Source organism: Aedes aegypti, chromosome 2, assembly GCF_002204515.2.
Source record: "Aedes aegypti strain LVP_AGWG chromosome 2, AaegL5.0 Primary Assembly, whole genome shotgun sequence".
NCBI lineage: Eukaryota > Metazoa > Arthropoda > Insecta > Diptera > Culicidae > Aedes > Aedes aegypti.
Window position 1 is genome coordinate 196,922,425 of NC_035108.1, and position 19,228 is coordinate 196,941,652.

At 38.4% G+C, this 19,228-nt stretch overlaps 2 protein-coding genes across 4 annotated transcripts in view; one reads left to right on the plus strand and one right to left on the minus strand.

The window, feature by feature from the left end:
- Window positions 1-19,228, minus strand: part of LOC5575494 (glucose transporter type 1) — an 816,694-nt gene that overhangs the window by 460,066 nt on the left and 337,400 nt on the right. The window lies entirely within an intron of this gene.
- Window positions 1-19,228, plus strand: part of LOC5578848 — a 245,337-nt gene that overhangs the window by 74,197 nt on the left and 151,912 nt on the right. For both annotated transcript variants that reach the window (XR_002500246.1, XM_021843615.1), the window contains exons 6-7: window positions 2,800-2,893; window positions 16,638-16,949. Coding sequence is in view for 1 of the 2 variants with exons in the window: in XM_021843615.1 (XP_021699307.1) it covers window positions 2,800-2,893; window positions 16,638-16,949 (406 nt within the window). In the remaining variant the exon portion in view is untranslated. The remainder of the gene's footprint in view (window positions 1-2,799; window positions 2,894-16,637; window positions 16,950-19,228) is intronic.

Below are 19,228 nucleotides of genomic sequence, written 5' to 3' on the forward strand. Positions count from 1 at the left end.
AAGCTCAAAATCACAACTTATTTCATTTGGTAGTGGAAACATGTTTTTTGACCAAAATTATAAGCATTTTTCACACCATGCGTGTGTTGTTTACTTTTTTGGCAGTTTTCTCTCGCTTCTCACGAACGGAGAAAGTTGCCATCAGTATGCATTTGAATTCTACAGTCAACTGTACTGTATAATATCTAGTATTCATTTTTGCTGTTAAATTGCGTAGTACATTGTTTTCCTCATGCTTAAAAATGTTTTGCAACACTTGTGACATTGTACACCTTCTGAGTGTTATGAAATTGTAAAATACGTGGTTGTTGCAAGTGTATGAATATCCAAACAATTTTAATTCCAAACATAAAAACTGACATCACTTCCAAATCAGTGAGAGCTGCGCATTTGATTCATAAACAATGTTGGCCCAGTGAATTCGTATTCCGGTGTTATTTTTCGAGCACAAATCGGTGAACTTAAGTGTTTTATTGCTCCCAGGAGCACGGCGCGAGAAAACATAAAGTGTTACAAGTATCGCATCAGATTTTTAAATTGATACGGTGAGAAGAAATACCATGAAAAGTGAATTTTAGAACGGGCACCGAAAATCCTTCAAACAACAACACGGTGCGTGAAGAAGAAGGTATTCGGTAGTGCGTGATATTTAACAACACAAATCACAGCAATAACTACTTGTTTGCATTCAGAAACAGGTAATTTGTGAAAAACACATTATGGAATGCTTTCAGTTAAGAAACCACCGCTCTACAATAAGGTTAGTAACTTCAAATAATCATTTTTTGTGATAGCTCTCCAAAAAACTGTGAGAAGCGTGGGAGGAGGGAATGGAAAGTGAAGGGGGAAGTAAGGTGCCATATTAGAGGCCATTTTGGTACCCAAGGGGATATGTCCTTAACGAAAATAAAAATTGGGTTTTCGATTTTTCCAAGAATTTCCAAATTTCCTTTCTACATACATATATTATGCCCAACATTGTTACCAAATTCCTTAATATTGAACGCGAAAAGTCTTCTCTCAAAGAATGTTGCATGCAAAACGGCTCGGTTTACACGATTTTCCCGCTGAAAATTCCTTCATAAATAATGCACATGGAATGACAAGCCGTCGATCTATCCATGTGCATTATTTTTGGCAGAATATTCAGCTTAGAATCACGTAAACCGAGTATTCTTGTTTGCAATTTCACTTTCATGATGCAAGAAAGCATGCAATATTGGCGAATGTTGGATGTAAGATCATGAAATGTTTCAGTTTCACTCAAGATTGCAAGCATTTTTGAATGCACTGACACAGTTTACATTATTATTTATCCTCGAATATTCAGTTATAACTCATTTAGCATTAGCATCATTATCATAGAAGTTTACGTGTCATGTAAATTTAAGATTTTTTTTGCTGAGTAGATTAGGATAATTTGCATTACCTAGAAATCCATAATATCTGCTGTGAAATATAACTAGAAAGGACAGCCTTTAGTTGAAAGAAGGAAAAAAATACTGATGTAAGTTTTAGCTTTATTGAAATAGTAGTAAATGATCAAATCTTATTTCGGCCTAACGACCAACAGCATTTGATCTTAGGGGTCATGCACAAATTACGTCACGCTCCAAGGGGGGGGAGGGGGTCAAGCCAAGCGTGACAATCCTTACAAAATTTTCGGAGGACTCATACAAAAAGTGTGACAAAGGGGGGGGGGAGGGGGTCGAAAAAGTTGAAATTTAGCGTGACATAATTTGTGTACCATCCCTTATGGCCTTCGGCCTAATGACATTCGGCCTGCACAACTTTTTTTCTGATTTTTCGCATATCTAAATCGCGAGTCTTCAAAAAAAAACAAAATAAAATTTTTACTTATTGAAGGACAGATAACATAATGGCAACTCACTTTTTACCAAATTTTCAAAGGTTCTAGTTTATCATGCACAGTTTGTTTACAAATTGCACTGTACACCATGGTGGTTAGAGTCCGCGGCTACAAACAAAGCCATGCTGAAGCCATGTTTGATTCCCAGTCGGTTCAAGATCTTTTCGTAATTGAAATTTCCTTGACTTCCTTGGGCATAGACTATTATCGTACATGCCACACGATATACGAATGCGAAAAGGGCAACTTTGGCAGACAAAGTTAATAACTGTGGAAGTGCTCATAAGAAAACTAAGGTGAGAAGTAGGAAGAAGTAGTAGAAGAAATTAGAAGTAGTAGAAGAAATTGTTACAAAACGGTCCACCTCTGATTGACGACATGAAATAAATAAATAAATATCACGGTACGGTGGAGGGTATGGGAAAATCACACTGTAAGGTAAATATTACAGTAGTAAATTGTATTTCATTAAAAAGCAATATGAAAATATATTTACTGAATCTTTGTTATGATTCTTAAACTAAGATTTGTGCAACCAAAATCAGGAAATAAAACTAAATGAGTGATTCAAATTGATTTTTTTTTGTTATTCCTCGTTCATGAAATTTCATACTGATTGGATAACAATTTTTCTTAAATCAAATAGTCTCTGCGAATTGAATAGGAATCGATAAAAAATATCATTTCTAAAAATGTAATCCACCGTTTCGTAGAATTCACGACATTTTTTTCTATTTTGGGGAAATAAAAAAAAACTACTGTATATTCATTTACATTACCTAACAAGAAAATTCTATTCTTATTATTGATAAAATTTGTAGTGAACATCATAGCCTTAATAATGTAAAGATAAAAAAAGTCATTAGAAACAGTATCCTAACCAATAAGAAAAATAACTCATCCGTATATTTCATTCACCCGGCCTTTAGGAGCTGCGATAATCTCAGAAACGAGCTGGACCGGCAAAGTGCGCACCACTCCGAGCAGACTGAACTACTAAACGAGGAAATTAATTATCTCAAGGTAAGAGAAGTGTCCTACAAAAGGACTCCGCTTGTATGTAGTGATAATGATTCAAAGTCGAACTGAAAAGGTCCATTTGAAACGGTTGGACGAACACGTTAAACTGGGAGGCGAGATCTGGGTAATTAGCTCCATCTCTCGTTGCTCCCATTATCGAAGTCTAAAGTAACTAAACCGTAATTTATGGGTGTTGCTTTATGTACGATTGTCCCATCGGCAGACCGATACTGGGTTGTGAGCAAAAGATGCTTCATTGGTGGGTAAGATAAGAGGTTTTGTACTTTCAATCCGGAGAGCAGCAGATAAGTGGTCATGGTTATCGATTAAATCGCAAGGTTGAAAAAATAAACTTACAAGTCAAATGTACTTCGATGTAGTGGCAAACTGAGTTATTGCTAGATAACGTTGTTAATCAATACCGAAATAAAAGAAACGCATGGTAGCTATTTTATATCTTTATCTATATGGAGCGTTATTCCAATCGCCGGTAGTTATCTTAAATTAAATTTGCATACCAGAAAAAAACTTCGAAACTTGGAATTATCAGGAAATTTCATCTAACCTGAAAAACAAACAGAAATCCTCAGAAAATTTTAACCATAACAAGGAAGTGCATTTGAAAACATTATAACCGAAAAGTGATACTTTTCAGTTCCGTTGTGTGAGTTGGCAAGGTAATGTCCTAGTGGTTTTATCGAATTACTTTGGATTTCTCAACGACAATGACTTGGACGATGCAAATTTGACTCAACGAGAATCAATTCTCCTAGAAATAATCAAACTACTAGACACTTTTCGTATTTGCAAAAAAGCCGTAGGCAACTCGTTGCTAAACTCGTTTCTTTAACATTTGTTGTAATTATATAAATCGGCAAGCCTCGCTAAATGTACAAATCGTACTGAGGAAATTCTCATTTTAAAACTTATTGCATATATAACATTTCAAATTCATCTATAAAAACTTTTAGTCATCTAAAACTATTTATTTTTTGATTGTTTATGTAGCATTTCCTCGATGAACTGAAAATCAATTCAAAAATATAAAAACAAGACAATCTCTGGAAATATTAGTGAATTTCATTCCTAAGTATAAACGAGTACAAACCACAATTAATAAAAACACTAGTACAAACCACAATTAATAAAAACACTACAGTCAAACCTCCATGAGTCGATATTGAAGGGACCATCGACTCATGGAAATATCGAGTCATGGAACAGCTATTCTTTGGAAAGCTGTTTGAGGGTACCATCATAGTAACCATGATTTTATGTTTTTAGTATGGTTCCATGAGTCGATATCGAGTATGGAACATCGACTCATGGAGGGATGACTGTATCAACAAATTTTGTTGAAGCTAACAGTAAGAGCTAAAAGTATTTTCAATACGGCAAGATGTAACAATGACATAAAAATCGAAATTGAATCTATTGCTCTTTATTTAACATACATAAATCCATCCACTAATCCTTACCTAACCATGGTTGAACATAAACCCCTTTCTCGTACTTATTCCTGCATTATCCGTCAGGATGCAGAACGTCTCCTCTCCAGCGATTCTACACGAACGAATAACACGAAACTTCAGCGCAATGATTCACTCACCTGAAAAAGAAGATAAAACAACGCAAAGTTAGTACGCAGAGCAGAGCTGCTGGAGGGCACTGTATACGAGAGCACGAACAAAGTTATATGAACGGGGTATATCTATTCCATCACCGACTGTTTAAGACTCGTTCCGCCCTCGCTAGGGGCAGTCCGGGAAGAAATTGGAGGTGGCGATGCAGGAGCAGAGTGATATTAATTAATACACATTTTATTTCACTTTATATTTCACCTCGTTCAACCCCAGCCCAGTCAGCTGGTTTTTATCTGGCAGTAGAAAGACACAGGGCCAACTTCTGCGACAGGGGTATGTCAGAAGAGCGAGAGTGCCATTTAATGGAGGTCACTTCTCTTGAATCATTTTGTTGCGAGTACAGTATCCATTGGAGCAGCAGTTCTCGAGCATTTCACGCATGCTCCAAGCATTTCAAACTGGCTGTTGGACACCTGGGGCTTCATGCATTGAGCCAAAAGATATTCAAGGTTCCTTAATGCTGTTTTAAACAGATATGTGCCTCATTCACTAAAGAATCATTCAGAACAAACTCGATGAAACGCCATTTCATCAAGATTTTAGCTGTTCAAAATCTGGTTTGAGACATGTTTGTTTACCAGTTTGGATTATTCTCCCTAAAAGAGCGAAGCTGGGGCAAACTTTGATAGTCTACGAAGTGAGAAAGAATGGTTTAAGATGGAAGGCGGGAAAACAATCCTCCAGGAATTCATACAGAGACTCCTCTAGGAATCATCATATTATTTCTCCGAAGAATCCCCCGAGGAAGTCCACCCGAAGAAATCTCCAGAAGCACTTCCAGGAATTCTACCGAAGTTACTCCGATGTGCCTACCAGAATTTTCACCGGGAATTCCTCCTTTGATTTCTTTCAGGAATTCCTTTTCTTCCAGACATCCGTCCGGGGATTTGCTGCAAGAATTACATTTTTTCTCAATATTCCTACGGGGATTTCCTCAGAAAATAGGGAGTTGCAGCATGAATCTCTCCATCTCAATTCGTCTAGAAATTCCTCTTGGAATTTCATTATAAAATTCTTCCAGATTTTATCCAGAAACTGTTTCAGAGAATTTATTCGGAAATATCCACCAGGAGTGTCTCTCGGAATTTGCATCAAAAATTTCTCCATGGAAAGTCCTCCAGAAATGAGTTTGGTGATTTTCTCCAGAAATTCCTTCGTAGATTGTTCCCAAAACCCCTGCAAAAACTCATTTGGGAATTTTCTTAATGGAATCTTCAGATAATTTCCAATAACAATTTCTCCGGGGATTTCGTCCATAAATTCATTAAGAAATTACTCCGAAGATTTTCTCCAGAAATTCCTTCGTTTTTCAGGAATCTCTCCGAGTATATCAGAAAATTTTCGCTATGAATTTCTCAAGAGATTTACAATTGCAATACTTCCGGGGATTTTATCCAAGAGTTACTCAAGGGATTTCGTTCAAATATTTTCCAAAGATTTGCTCCAGGGATTTAATAAGGAAATTTCTCCGATGATTTTTTTTTAGTTCATATGGGAATTTACAAGAATCAAGGAATTCCATAAATTCCTCCAGGGAATTCCTTCTGTAATTTTCATTGGGCTTCCACCAGGAGTACCTGCGAGGATTTCTTTCAAGAATTATTCGGGATTACCTCCAGGAATTTCACCGGGAATTACCGGAGATATCTTTCAGAAATTCCTCTAAAGATTTCCACCAAGAATTTCTCCAGAAACTTCTCCACGGTTTTCCTCCAGGATTTTTTCATGGGACTTCCACCAGGAAATCCTCCACGGATTGCCTCCAGAAATTTTTGCATGAATTTCTTACAGCACTTCCTTCTGGATTTCCTCCAGGTATTCCTCCGGAGATTTGCTCCTAAAATTCGTCCGGGGATTTCCTACTAGATTTCATCCGGGCATATGCTCCAGGAATACATCCGAAGATTCCCTTCCGAAATTCCTCCGGTGATTTTTGTTCCAAAAAATCCTCCAGGGATTTTCTTCAGAATTTATCCGAAACCTCCTCAATGAACTTTTTCAGGGTCTCTCAAGCAATTCCTTCGGAGTTCCTCTAAAAATTCCTTTGAACTTCCTGCACGATTTCTTTTAGAATTTTTGCTGGGAGTTCAATCAAAGCTCACCGAGAATTTCTTCAGAGTTCCTCCGAGAACTCTACCGTTGTTACTACGGGAACCTTCGAAGCTCCACCGGGAGTTCCTTTGGATTTCCTCCATGGATTCTCCAGGAAATCTTTCAGAGTTCCTCGAGCAATTCGTCGGATTTCCTCCGGAAATTTCTCCGAGCTCCTTCAGGAATATCTTTGGAGAATTTCCTGCAGGGTTCCTCCGGGAATCCCTCCATCGTTACCTCAGGAATTTCTCAGGAGTTTCTCTAAAAATTATTCCTTCGGCTATTCCTTCGAAGTCCCAGGAATTTCTTTGAAAGCCTCCTGGCTTTTCGCAAAATTTCTTCATGAGTGCTTCAGATTTCTAGTGATACCTCGGAAACCCTTCGGATTTTCACTAGGAATTATTCACAATTTTCTTCGAAAAATGCTCAACATTTCCTTAGCGAATTCCTCCAGAGTTCCTCAAAAAATTCTCAAGAGTTTCTCCGGGAATTTCCTCTAGAGTTCCTCCGGAAATTCCTTCGGAGTTCCTCTACGTTGTTTTAGGTTCTTCCAGAAATTCTTCCTATTTTCCACCGACAATTCCTCTGGATTTTGTCCAGAAATTTCTCGGAACTTCTTCTTAATTTCCACCAGGAGTTCTTACAGACAAATTTATCTAGTGTCCCCAAACGTTTGCTCTTACAATTCCTGAAAAGTTTTTCCGGAGGTTCAACAGGAATTCTTTCGAATATCCTCCATAGTTTCTCCAGGAATTTCTCATGAGTACTTCAAGCAATAATCCCGGAGTTCCACCAGAAACACCTCTGGAGTTCTTTCAGCAACGCATCCGAAGTTTCTCCAGGAATGCTCCAAGATTATCTCTAAGAATTGCTCCAGAGCTTCTCCTGGAATTCCTTCAAAATTCCTCCGGAAATTCCTTCAGAGTTCCTCTAGAAATTCCTTCAGAGCTCCTCCTTAAACTATTTCGGAGCTTCACCGGTAATTCCTCATGAGTTGCTCCAGAAATTCCTCCGGAGTTCGTTCACCAATTCTTCTGGTTTTTATCTAGCACTTGCTCCGAAGTACCTCCAGAGCTCCACCGGGAATCTTTTTGGATTTTTTTCGTAGGTGCCTTTGAAATTTTTCCGTAGTTCTTTCAATGATTCCTCCAGGGAAGATCGTAGTGTGCTATGCGCGTGAACGGACGCATTTTCTCTGCTCTCGTGCTTTTTTTCCGCGCCGTATATCGCGTTTCGTGGTCAGCCGAATGTCGGCTGATGGTTATTTAATTCCCGGAAGTTTCCTCGTGAATTTCAGTGTTTTACCATTGCAAGTGGCCATACGTTATTATATTTGATATAATTGATGAAACGTCGAGTTGAAAATGCATTCTCAAGTGATGGTTGTCGCGTGTGTTGTAGCTCGGAATATCTTTCCAGTTTAATGTTAAGTTCAAACGGGAAATAGTGATATTAGGAGAAATCTTTAGATAAAAGATACAATCAGTCGCTTTTCGTTAAAAGCATTGGGAATCGAAAAGGTTTCCCGCTGCCGACCGGAGGGTGAAAAAATCCTGCGAATGATCGGGTACCTCATGTGCTACCAAGGTGATGGTGTGTTGGTTGACATTTGGAGGATTGCTTCTTTATTTAAATGTGGTGGGTTGCTGTGATTAATGAGTAAGACGAGGGGATAGTGTTCGTTTTGTAAAAATTTAAAATTGTGTTTGCTAGAAAACCCTACTAGAATATGTCAATATTCTGATATCAATTTGCTGCTGAATAGTGCTACTGCTATCGCTTGTGGATACATGATGAGCTGCAACTTTGGTGAGGAGTTTCCAATTTATTCTTTTCATTCAACATTGTAAATTTGGGATTTTACATACATTTATCCTATATCGCATAAATGAAAGAGGGATCAGATTTACTTTTCTTTTCGTTTCAGAGAGCGAGTAAAGGCGCTTAAGCCAAGGCTTCATGGCCAGGGCATACGGAAGAAATACCTGTGTCCCATCCCAAGGAAAGAAGTCCAAACAGCAATGGAGTGTGCATTAATTATTTTAGCTACGCCACTTCCAACAATTTCCAACAATTGATTTTTTAATTATCTTCAAACCCAAGTCTGCACAGTAGGCCTGGCCATTTTAATATTTGTAACATATTACCGATATGCTGCAAACATTAATGTCGACAAGAAAATACAGGAATTATTTCCAGTATTTCCAGGATGCTTTTCAATACTGGCTGTGCAAGCACTTAGATTAGATTAGATTAGATTAGATTAGTTCTTTCAATGATTCCTCCAGAGTTCCACCAGATTTTTTCCCGGATTTTCCCCATGAATTCCTTCAGAGTTGCCTCGGGCATTTCTCAAAGATTATTTTCAGAGATCCTCCAGCAATTCTACGTAGTTTCTTCACCAATTCGCCCAGACTTCCTCTGGAAATCCTCCAGAGCTCTGCCGGGAGTTCCTCCAGAGTTCCTGCGAGAAATTCTAAAGAGTTACTCTGGGCATTCCTTCAAGATTTTTTTCGGACTTCCTCCGAGATGTGCTTCGAAGTTTCTTCAGGAGTTCCTTCGGAGTTTCTCCAGGAATTCTTTTGGAGTTTTTCCAGGAATTTCTTCGGAGTTCCTCTAAAAGATCCTCCAGGATTTTTTTCAAAAACTTCAAAAACTGCAGAGTTCCTTCCGGATGTCCTCCACAGTTCCTTCAGGAATTTCTCCGGAGTTCCTCACAAAAAAAAAATCAGTTGCTCCTCTGGCAAATCCTTCGGGGTTTCATGAAGTTTTGTGAGGTACTCCAAGATTTTTTATAGAGTTCCACATGGATTTTCTTAGGAGTTTCTCCGGAAAATTCTTAAATGCTCTACCGGTAATTACTTCAAATTTCCGCTTTTGTTCCTTCAGGAATTTTATCGGATTTGTTAAGAAAATCTTCAGATTTCCTCCAGTAATTCCTCAGAAATACTCCGGAGCCTCCTAAGAAATCTTCTGGAATTACTATGAGAATTTTCCTAGATCTTGCGATAAATCCTCCAGAGTTCCTCCGGGAATTGCCCAAAAGTCCTAGAATCTCTTCGGAATTCCTTCAGAGTTCCTCCTGGAATCCCTACGGAGTTCCACCAGGAATTTATTTTTTCCCGAACATTTCATCAAGCAATCCTCGAAATTCCTCCGTAGTTCAACCGGGAATTGCTCCGAAGTTCTTCCATAAATTCTTCCACATCAGCATCTCTTCCACTTATCAGTAAAGATCAGGTGAAAAATTCTAGCTTCCGGCAATAAACTTTAGAATTTTGCTAGTTCAATACTATTTATTTGTTTTCGTTGATCACATCAGAAATGGATCGAAAAAAATACAATAATCACTGCATGAGCGTGCAATTTGGTCTATTTTTTATGGTCTATTTAATTTTGATAGGTCTCTTATTAATACAACATTGAACCAAAAAATGGACCACCGGTGAAGTTGTCCTTATGAAAAAAAAAACAATAAACCCCAAGTCACGAGCCCTTATTTTCACAGTTTTCAGTGTTATTTGTGCATTCAGGTATGCTTACTTTGTAACGTTTGGGAAACACTTTTACAGAAATAGCGATAAGCGGTACCTCACATGGAAGACAAACGCGTGGAGTGAGCTGAAGGATTTTATTTCACATTCAAATCTGGCTTTTCAGAGCTCAGTGCGAAAACGGGGAGGAATGCCCTGAAGTGGCCTGGGGTCGGGCATATCTGCTGGAAACTGAACTAATTAGTGCTGTATCTATAGTTATGTGCCTTATTCGACCCCGCCAGAGCTCTGCTGTTGCGAAACGAGGGAAAAGATTAATTTTCTTCTCAATGCCTCCAGGGACGATCATTATCGTTTTGCGTTTTGCACTGCCGAGAAAGGGTTTGAATGGGAAATTCTCCAAGCAAACGATGCAAGCAAAGCAACACTATCACTGCCACATTTTGTTAGACGAGCTAAGAGATAAAGCAACAATAAGACCCCATCAGCTCGGTTGAAAATCTTGAATTGATAATCATATTTTATTTCGGAAAAGCTTTTGAAATCTCAAAAGTAAAATCAGTTTATCTAAATCACAGCACACGGACGTTGCTTGATGATGACACCCCGGTTTTTGTTTTCTCTTTGGGAAATGACAAATTCCTGAAATTAGTCTCCCCGGCAGTAGGGTAAGAATAATTAAGTGCTAATAAGAGTCGTTTTCCCGGTCGAATAGTTTCCCCTGCAGCGGACTATAGATCAATATCAGTTGTGCAGAGGCGTGCACATGATGTGGGACTGTCGATCTCTTCCATTTTCACCAGTTACAAGCACGTGGCCAGGGAAATTTTTGATGGCTTGATTATCAAAGAATGAAAAATATTATAATAGCAAATCGATTTAAATTCCTGAATATGACACTTGGTGCTTTACTTGGCCTAGTAGTAACGTCCGCGGCTACAAAGCCAGGCTCTGCTTAAACTATCTAGGTACAATTTTTGGCCGGCCCTGGATCTTCGGAATGGAAAATTCCTTGATATCCTGAACCTAGAGTGCCAGACGATATAATGTTAATCAAGCTAAATCGACACTCTTTGATTTTTATTTTTTTATAACAGATTTTCATGCAGTTTTTATCACAATGTGGAATTTTGTGTTTCGAATGACATTAGGGGCGATCCATTAATTACGTAAGACAACTTTCGGGGTTTTTCAACCCCCCCCCCCCTCCCCCCATGGTAAGATTTTTTGTATGAAAATTAAAAATCAATTGTATGGCGCGTAAGAAATCTCAAACCCCCCCTCCCCCCATAAACCCTTACATAATCAATGGACAGCCCCTTACAACGTACGCTACAAGCAAACTGTCAAAATAAACCACAAAATCATATTGAACAACATAGAAGAAACAACTTTGGCAAAGAAAGCCGAATCGAATATTTCTGGATCTGGATCTAGACTTGAAACTCCTCAATACACCCTTGGACAAAGCCTGAATACCCCCGTAAACCGTACAGTACAAAAGCCACAAGCCGTACTTCTCGCAGGATCAATAGAAGAACACCATCAGAAGGGGGTAGGAGACACGGCTCTAAACTCACAACAGGCAACCGTTCCAACCTCGAAACCGTTGATTGATCGCAGTAATTAAGAACAGTCGAGTAGGGCAGGGCAGGGTGCGTTCTCACTAACCTACGTCAGAAAGTTTCCCGGTAAATCCTTCCCGTCTTTGCCTTTGTTGCCTCATGAATACTTATGTTTGCCATTCCCCCCACTGACTGGAGGCAAAAAGGCAAACCACCTCATAACGTATACAAGGGGTTACCTTGTAGTACGTAAATACTTTGCAGAAGTCACGCAATTACATTGTCAAACAGTGCGGGAGGTGCGGCTTCCCCTTTGGACCTTGAAAGGGATGGGTAGCCATGCGAATGCCGTTGTGTGGTCAAGTTGCGGTAATTAATCTACTGCTGTTTGAATAAAATAGTTCGATGCATATAAGTCTTTTAACAAATGGAGCATGAGGTAAGTGTTTGTTTTGGTAAGAATTGATGGATCATTACGCATCGCACACTCGAGCTATGCTGTACTTTTTAAACCTATTGATCCCTTGTCTGTTTTGTGAAAAAAATATAGCAAAAATTGTATATTGTTCTTATTAATTAACTTTATCAATTACGATTCACGCAAAACAATTGTTTGTCCTGCAGACAACCAGGAACGTTTATTGTACCCGTTGTTTTGTAGGAAAAATCATTCTCCAATTGAAGATTGTTTGATAACCCAAAATCACATCACTAAGTAAATTTGAATCATGCTCGTCAACAAACACATTTTGATTGTACCACTGGGAAAACGGTTAGATTTTCTTCAATTTCTTTGACAATTTCACTAAGGGTACACATAATTCAAATTGCATCTCTCTGCGTGTTATCTGTAGTAGATTGCAAAAAAGTTTGGATATGTTATTTTTTTCGTCAAACTTGCAAAAATGGGAAGATTTCTCCCAATGATTCCAAACTCAACTTATAATATTCCCTCCTAAACCAATAGCTCTTTATTTGAAACCTTAGAGTAGACATGTTGTCACGATAACAGGGGTTCCAATAAATTGACCAGATGAAGTTAAGCATCCAGGCCTCATGCTAGGCACAAAATTAACTTTCAAAAATCACATTGAGGGCATTCAAGCTAAAACTAGGACTAGGAACATTCATATCTATCAACAGTAGGTACAATATTACCTTTCAATTAGAGATAGCTTTCTAAACCATCCTCACCTCGGCAAGCCCGGCTTGAGCAGTAGCAAACTAATACACCGGATAAATCTTCCGAGACAAGAATGTTTGCTTCTATTCAAGACACGCGAATATATACATATTTGCTCACGGAATAGTGTCGAAACGACGCTGCGTGACTGACGGACCGACAGCCAAAAGACCGACGACGCGTTCTCAGCGAAAATTAGATTCCTTACACAGGATGCAAATATGTAGAAACTTATAAAAGGGAGGACGTGAGGCAATGCCGCCGCTCCGGTTGTCCTATGTATTCTGATAATTGTGTTTGTTTGAGGTCGTGTTATAGTCAGGACAAGGATGATGACGGTGAAGACGGTGTATTCGTCTTTGGGAAATTCAGCAATGATTCATGTGCGAAGTTTGGGTTGCACTGTGAAGTACAATTGATATACTCTGGTGAATATCTGAAGCCTTCAATAATAGAAAAAGTTATATCTGAAATATTAATTGCAATACCTCATAATTCACTGAAATATAATTATACGAACATTTTGTAGCACATACAGTGATTTTTAAATCCACATGAATATTTCTATATTTCTGTTACCTACTGATTAATAGCTGATGCCAATTTAAATATTCTAAAATGTTGATATTAAACAGCACTGAATACATCTTTTTAAATTATAAACTGTATTTAGTCAGTTCCAGTGACTCTGTAATTTTTATTCTACATTGATTATATTCTCACAAGAGTTCTATGGATTGACAATTAAATAGCCTGAATACATAAGCTTGACTACAATATTAATTTTGGCCAGTCGTTTATGTCTTTAAGCCACTGTGAACAAAGTAGATAGAAATAGGAATCGCACAGTCCACTCGTCTCCGTGGTTCAAATAACGACAGCAGTGCAGCTATTGGGACGTGTTGTGGTTTCAAGTAATTTGCAGGAAAATGTAACTGCGGTTTGGTGGGGGCATTTTGAAACGATACCAAAGGCCAGAGGGTAACTGACAAACACCTAAAATTGTTGGACGCACATTTGGCTGGGCTATTGGAGTGTGCTGGACTAGTATAGCCAAAGACGAAATAAAATACCTTTATATGCGCACATAAGAGCGTCTGTGTGGCAATATTGACTACAGGAAATTACTGAACTACTGGTACACATAATCTTCTGTATTAACCTTCCAGTCGTCGCGTAGTTTGCCACCGTCAGAACCACTACGCTGCTGTTATGAACGGAAAGCGAGGTTTTTTCAACAGTGAGCAATTCTCGCTGAAACCAGGCCGCCATAGGCACCCATCGTTAGAATTCCAATTTTATGTCACTGATCGCTAGTTTTCGATAAAACTTAAGGGTGGTCCTTTCTGTTTTCTCAAATTGGTGGACCCCTCGTACGCCAGCTAGCTGAACGGTTTGCAAAAAAGTCCATTTTTTGATAAATCTTGGGTATTTCTTCACGGGATATGTCTCATATTTCGCTTGGAACACATAGCAAACTTAGTGGCATCGTATAGAGAAAGAATATAGCTTTCATTTAAACTTGAAAAAAATTTGGTGGTTATTTTGAATTTGGCCGCCATCTTGAATTTTGTTAGAAAAATCGATTTTCACCATTAGCGCACCGCTAGTTTTGAATTCTGAGATCACCATCAGAAAGCTGAGGAAAAATTGCGTAAGATAGGCTACAGAAACTAGGTGAGCAATGGTATTTACCCTATCAAATGAACGATTTTCTAAATCTTGTTATACGATTTTGACGTATTTGGCGAGTGCAATCAATACAAACATCATTTTTTGTACAACAAAGAAACATGAGCGAAATATGAGACATATCCCGTGAAGAAATACCCAAGATATATCTAAAAATGGGCTTTTTCGCAAACTGTTCAGCTAGCTGGCGTACGAGGGGTCCACCAATTTGAGAAAACAGAAAGGACCACCCTTAAGTTTTATCGAAAACTAGCGAACAGTGACATAAAATTGGAATTCTACCGATGGGTGCTGATGGCGGCCTGGATTCAGCGAGAATTGCTCCAGTGTTGTACAAAATACAACAGCGCGACGACTGAAGTGTTAATGGTTCAATTATTGCGGTTTATGCTGTCCGGATTTGGACTGAACCACTGTTCTGTACTGTAAACTGTTCACACAAATTTTGAATGATCACTGTATTTCTGGGCGATTACAAACTGGATGTGAACGGACTAACTACATAAACCTTTGAACGGTTATTAAGTGTAATGTACTCAACTTTGGTCTTTTATATGATCTTGCTGTACAGACTAATTGTTCTGAACTATTTCTAAAAGCAATTCTGATGAGTTCAGTGACCTATCACTGGAAGTTTGTTGCGCATAATGCTAAGTTTTGGCGGTAACAGTACTGAGTGACTGAGTGCATAACAATTCCATGAGATTTAGTTACGGTTACACTACAATCTGACTCTTCAAATCCGAATTCCTTGCGTAAACAACCTTCTTCTTGGCATTACGTACCCATTGGAAGGAAATGACTTCTCAGCTTAGTATACAATTAGCATTTCCACAGGTTTCAACTGAGAGCTTTTTTTTTTTCAAAATTTTCTTATTTGCCTTCGTATATGCTGTCGTGAAGTCAAGGAAATTGTATTACGAAACAAACATGGGCCGATTGGGAATCGAATCATGACACTTTCAGCACGGCTTTGCTTTGTAAAATTAAATTATGGGTGAAATTATAAAAATCCACGTGCTCGGCTGGGATTTGAACCCAGGACTCTTGTATGCTAGACGAGCGCTTTACCAACTTGTAACCAACTCAGTTATTGGGTCACCAAGTGGCTCGGTAGCTTAGTTGGTAAAGCGCTCGTCTAGCATACAAGAGTCCTGGGTTCAAATCCCAGCCGAGCACGTGGATTTTTTTCATAATTTCACCCATAATTTGTCCATCTTTACCACGCGTAATGAGTTAATTAATTTAATAACCATGCGGATTGGATTACCGAACAGCTCAATATAAGTGTCAGTTTTGCTTTGTAGTCGCGTACATGCTTCAACGCTTAAGGTGAAGACGAATTGCAGCCTAACATCAAATTTGGAAGATCACAAATCAAAATGGAGTATCGAAAATTCATTTGAGCTGAAAACTTTAGAGATTGATAACTTACTTGAGGTGACTAATCGATTGAGTTTTCAGTTAGATTCTCCAGATTTGAACTCTAGAAAATTAGAGGTTGGGCCTCGATTCATCATCACCTTAATAGTTATTTGAATTCAATAGTTATATTGTAAGATCAGTTGGGTGCGAACTTTTGTCTAAAATAACTCTATGCCGCTTTGCATAATAGAGCGTATAAACCACTATAACACTAATAACTAAACAATGGTATTTGTTCAAATAGTTACTTACAAACAGGCTCCAGAAGACAAATTCTCATTTTAAAAACCAAACTCCCTCGTTTTATGAACTGATTCAATTTACATACCTCCAATCTAGTTCGTTGATTGAGGCTACGATGTACATGATCCAATATGAAAACAATAACAGCTACGGGCAAATCCATAGATGCACAGAGTTGAGTAAAATCGCGAGAGCAATCAAACTATATACTTGAAAATATCTAATTTTGGATTTCTGGGTAATTCTGTTCTATCGTACTTCATCCGAACACCATTAACAAAACAACAAACAAAATGTGGAAGCGTAGGCATATCTAAAACACAGCTTTGACCCTTTTTATCGGAACGTGACTTGTCGGAAAAAGTGCTAACACTCTCCCCGCCTCCCCTTTCGCCGTTTTTGTCGTTCCAGGCCAAATTGATGACCCCCGCCAACAACGGCGACAGCACAAAGCACCAGTCAAGGGAGCAGCCCGAGCCGGAAAGCTGCCTTCCGAACCCAACCTTGCCGCCAACCGATCTGGAGCTCCAAAAGTGGCTGGAAGGGGAAATTAAGCGATTGCAGACGATGATAAGTGACAAACAAACGCTCCAAGACGGCCTTATCGACGATCTCAATCGGAAGCTGCAGGAAGCCACCAGTCGCTGTCGCCATCTCGAGCTCGCCCGGAACGAGTCGGAGAAGCGTCTTCTGTACGCAACGCTCGAGAACGAACGGCTGAATGTAAGTTTTTCGTATGGTAAGCGAGGGTGAGAAAAAGTTTTTTGGTGGAATTTTGCCACACAGGCAACTTGAAGGCTGGTTTTGCTCTTTCACCTAAATTCAATTCAAGGGCGTTGAAGCTAAAATTTTGTCTAATCTGGATAACTTTGTTTGATATTCTACCGTTTTGATTCATTTACGGGCACTTAAAGGCTCAGAGACATTGAGCTTATCCTAAATCATATCTCGCGTTCAGTATCATAAGGGCGTAACTGCAAAGATCGATTTCTCTTCATCGATTTTCTCTTCAGCCAATTACTCAGCTGGGTGACTGTTTTGGACTGCTATTTTCGTTTCAGTAGAAAAACTCATTGTCCTTCATCATGTTACATCGTAAAATGTTACCAAAATAGATTGATTCTTCGTGCACTAATCAAAAGAGAGAAACGACGAAGAGAAATCGATCACTGCAGATACGCCTGTATGATACTCTACGAAAGATATTGATCTATTCTTTCTAATTTCAATACCTTGTGCAATATATGATGTTCAGAGGAAATTTGATAAAAATCCACAGGAATACTTTTGCTTCCGAAATCAACATTGCTATCTAAAGGAATTTGTGGAGAAGCATTCAGCAAACTATGCTGAGAAATGGGGTGATTTATTACGATATTCATAACGAAATAAAAATACATATCGTCCTCAAAATATTTCTTTAGAAATAGTTTTATATTATTGGCAGAATCCATATTCTGGGATTGAATTCTTGTATAATTCCAGGGCGGAATTACTTGAGGCTTTCTGACAGAATTCTGGGGAGTCCAGAAGTCAAGAAAGTAATTCTGCTAAATTTCAATGATATTTTTATAAAGGATATTCTTATGGAATCTCGAGAAATTTGTGTTTTTTTTATTTATAAGATAGGGTTTAAGGTGAAGATGAATCGAAGCCAATATTTGAGAATTCAAGAGCACAAATCTGGAGAACCGAACACCCGTTTGGGCTGAAAACTTAATCGATTGGTCACCATCAACTAGTGACCAATCGATAAAGTTTTCAGCTAAAATGGATGTTTGGTTCTCCAGATTCGTGCTCTTGAAAATTTGAAGTTTGGCTTCGATTCATCTTCACCTCAATTATCTTGTAATGATTTATTTCTGGAGAAAAAAATACAAATAATCATTTATCTTTGCTTCTATCAGCTTTAACAATTTGTAGTTTCTTCTTCCTTAGCATGACACTTTCTGGAGGAATTTTGCACAAGTTTTTTTGTCATACTCCAACAGAAACTAAAAAATAGGTAGGAGGTTTGAAAAATTGGATAATTCTTATATGTCTGGCTGCTGATTTCTGAAAATCTATATGTAATTCCTTAACAAAATCTTCAAAGTAATGCAAAAATTTCCTCTAAGATTTAAGTTCAATGCAAACTTACGTTACGAATTTCACCATATGACATCTATGGCAATTTTCTTTAAAAATACTGCCAATATTTTCGCGTTAAACTTCACCAATTGAAAAAATCCTTGCAAAAAAGTTTGTTTGGGATTTCTGCAAATAGGGAAAAATTGATATTTAAATCAATCTGTACGCCATAGTATCATGAAACATCGGAGTTCATGAAATACTTAGCAGTTTACGCAGCAAGTTACAGAATGATGATTTTCATGGCAAGAGTGGTACATTCGTCCATCGAGGCGTGCCGAGTTAGTGGAAAACTACGACGAGTGCATGCATCATTAATTGACAATTTCAGAAAAAATATTGCGTTATGATCGATTACGTAACTCAAAACAGTTGCGTAATGAAAAAGCATTGCGTAATAATCATTAAGCAACTGATTTCAGTTGCGTTATGACTATTACCGCACTGCATAGTTCTTTGCAGGAAAGTAGGCCGTTTCATGACAGATAGGCGTGATGAAAAATGGACTATTACGATGAGAAATTGCAAAACACATTTTCTAATATGTTAAAACCAATATCTTCAGTAAAAAAAACCAACCATTTTAACGCCAATCATTGTCTAGCAGAAAATACCCTCCCCTTGGTTATGCGACCTTGCCGCGATGGGAGGGCATAATCCATTAGCCCATATGATGGAAACCAAAGGCGTAACCTGTAGTGGTGGTATCACATTTTGGCACTTTTTGCTTAAAGCCGCGTCATAATTCATATGGCATAGACGCAATAATATCTCGGATGTGATCCAACGGACATTCTGCGTCATTGATAGAATTGATGCCCATTTCAAATAATTAATCTATTCGAAGTGGACATTAATACTATTGGTGACGT